General features: G+C 37.6%; 1 protein-coding gene across 2 annotated transcripts in view; it reads right to left on the reverse strand.

The window, feature by feature from the left end:
* LOC106875961 (cleavage and polyadenylation specificity factor subunit 5) overlaps positions 1-2,837 on the reverse strand; it is an 84,849-nt gene that overhangs the window by 69,795 nt on the left and 12,217 nt on the right. For both annotated transcript variants that reach the window (XM_052968380.1, XM_052968379.1), the window contains exon 2: positions 885-1,085. In XM_052968380.1, coding sequence (XP_052824340.1) covers positions 885-1,085 — 201 coding nt within the window. The remainder of the gene's footprint in view (positions 1-884; positions 1,086-2,837) is intronic.

Raw genomic sequence — 2,837 nt, forward strand, 5'->3', positions numbered from 1 at the left:
GCCAGTACCGCCTGACTGGCTCCCGTAGGATTTTCGAGCGAGATCGTTGCCAGTGCCCCGGACTGGCTTGTGCGGGTGGCACATAAAAGACACCATTTCGAGCGTGGCCATTTTCATGCGGGTGACACGTAAAAGCACCCACTACACTCTGAGTGGTTGGCGTTAGGAAGGGCATCCAGCTGTAGAAACTCTGCCAAATTAGACTGGAGCCTGGTGTTGCCATCCGGTTTCACCAGTCCTCAGTCAAATCGTCCAACCCATGCTAGCATGGAAAGCGGACGTTAAACGATGATGATGATGATGATGATTTATACATACATATATATGCATACATTTATATATACATACATTTATATATACATATATATGCATACATTTATATATACATATATCATCATCATCATCGTTTAACGTCCGCTTTCCATGCTAGCATGGGTTGGACGATTTGACTGAGGACTGGTGAAACCGGATGGCAACACCAGGCTCCAATCTGATATATGCATACATTTACATATATATATATATATATATATATATATATATATATATATATATATATATATATATATATATATATATATATATATACATGTATATATACTTACATACATACACATACACAAATATACATACATAGATATACATACATATATATATATATGTTTTATATATACACAAACATAAAAACTTACAGTTCAGTTGCTAACTGTAGAAAACATGGATAAAGAAATATAAAATAGTAATGAAAAAGAAATTCATGTATTTTACTGCTTACTAATCCACTTCCAGAATCAAACCTGATATTTTATATTTTGAATTGATCAAATAAATATTACGAACCCACCCCACAAAAAATCTTAATCTGAACATGGATAAAAACTTACAGTTTAAAAAATGTTGTTCCTAACTGCAAAAGAAGAACGTGTGGTAAACCATGCTCATGAACAATCAAGACACCTTCTACAGACCGGCGCATTCCAATCTTTTCAAATTCTTCTCGCATTCGTTGGAATCTTGCAGGAACAGAGCTGTCCTTTTCATAAAGTGGTTCTTTTGTACCAAACGTATAATTAGTTAGAGGATATCTGCAATAGAAAAGAAATTTTAAAAGAACCTTAGACAGTGAAAGAATATAAATCTCAACAACCATATTAGAGCAAAAAATGCTATAAATTTTGTTTTCTCATGGCATTTTTGAAGCTACGACTGTGTGTGTACGTGCGTGTGTGTGTTGTGCGCGCACGCGTGTGCATGTGTGGCTCAACAGCTTGCCAGTTCTGGTCAAGCCATCCAACCGATGCCAGTAATTTTAGAATATGTATTCCTAGAAGTAGTACAAAAGATAAATATAATGAAAGCTAGAAATGAATCTCTAGGTAGAGGGTTAAAAAGTTCCAAGATATGCTCTTGGTAAAATCAGCAGATCAAGGAAGGGGAGAATAGGAAAGAGACTGTGAAAGTGGAGGGGTGGTTACATGGTGCGTGAGGATAAGGTTTTAGAATTAAAGTAAAGGTAACTGCAGTGAAATAGGTTAAAATATAAATTAAAAAAATAAAGTATGATGATGATATATATATATATATATATATATATACATATATATATCATCATCATCATCATTAATGTCTGTATTCCATGCTGGCATTGGTTTGACAATTTAACAGGAGCTGGTAAGGCCAGGGACCACACCAGGCTCCATTGTCTGCTTTGGCATGGTTTCTATGGCTAGATTCACTTCCTAACGCCAACCACTTTTCAGAGTGTACTGAGTGCCTTTTATGTGGCACAGGCACCAACAGGGCCACCAAGTAACTTTCAAAACAAAAACTCTCTCAGCTGGGAGGGGTAGTAGTAGAGAGAGGGTTGCTTTGTGCCAGTTGATGAGAGATTACAGGTACAGAGGGACAGGGATAGGTGTCTTGTTGTAGAGTAGATACATAAATATTCAAGTTGAAAATGGAGGGTAAGTTAGAGCAATAGTGAGAGAGATGGTGGTGAAGATGTATTGGGATATGCCTTCAAGGGACATTTTGGATAGTTAGAATAAGTAGATGATACAGAGGTTTAGACTGGGTGGATGAACAGGAAAAAGGTGACGGAGGCAAATGATGGAGTGAAATATAAGAGGCTTGGGAGGTGTAAGGGTTATGGTAGGTATGTAAGTGCATTAAGGGTGATAGCAGATAAGCAAAGCGTTACTGATCGAGAACAACATAGGGAAGAGAAGGCATGGAAAGGATGTGATTGGTGGAGACACTAGACAGGGGAAGGTAATAGGAAATGGAAGTGGTTTAGGGTAGAGAAGGTGGTAACTGAGAAAGCAGGGGAATGTAGTATGTGCATGTTCTGCTCTCAGATGATAGAAAAATAATGGGTGTTAGAGGATGAAAGGTAGGGGGAAATGGTTGATGGGGCAGAGAGGATTCAGGTGAGCATGGGACCTCACAGACAGGCACTGACCAAGGTGGTTTAGAATATCACTTCTGCTGTAGTGGATAGGTCTTCTTGAGTACAGCAAGAGGGAAGATATCTCAGTCCTTTGTCATCTTCATAAGGTTCAGTGTCTTAAGATAGGCCTTCTTCCTCTTTCACAAGTTCTATCCACTTTTGAGATCAACACTTCTGTATGCAATTGTCTACATCCATGCACATCACATGACCAAACTAGTTTCACCCCATTACTAAGCCAAACAGCATTTAATCATTTCTCTTCCTAATTAATTGGGCTATACCTCTTTCTGTAACTTTCATGACCTGGTCCAGCAAATCTGATACTTCTGTACTTATTTCTAAGGTGTATATATATATATATATATATATATATATATATATATAT

The sequence above is a fragment of the Octopus bimaculoides genome, chromosome 5 (genome assembly GCF_001194135.2).
Source record: "Octopus bimaculoides isolate UCB-OBI-ISO-001 chromosome 5, ASM119413v2, whole genome shotgun sequence".
Taxonomy (NCBI): Eukaryota; Metazoa; Mollusca; class Cephalopoda; order Octopoda; family Octopodidae; genus Octopus; species Octopus bimaculoides.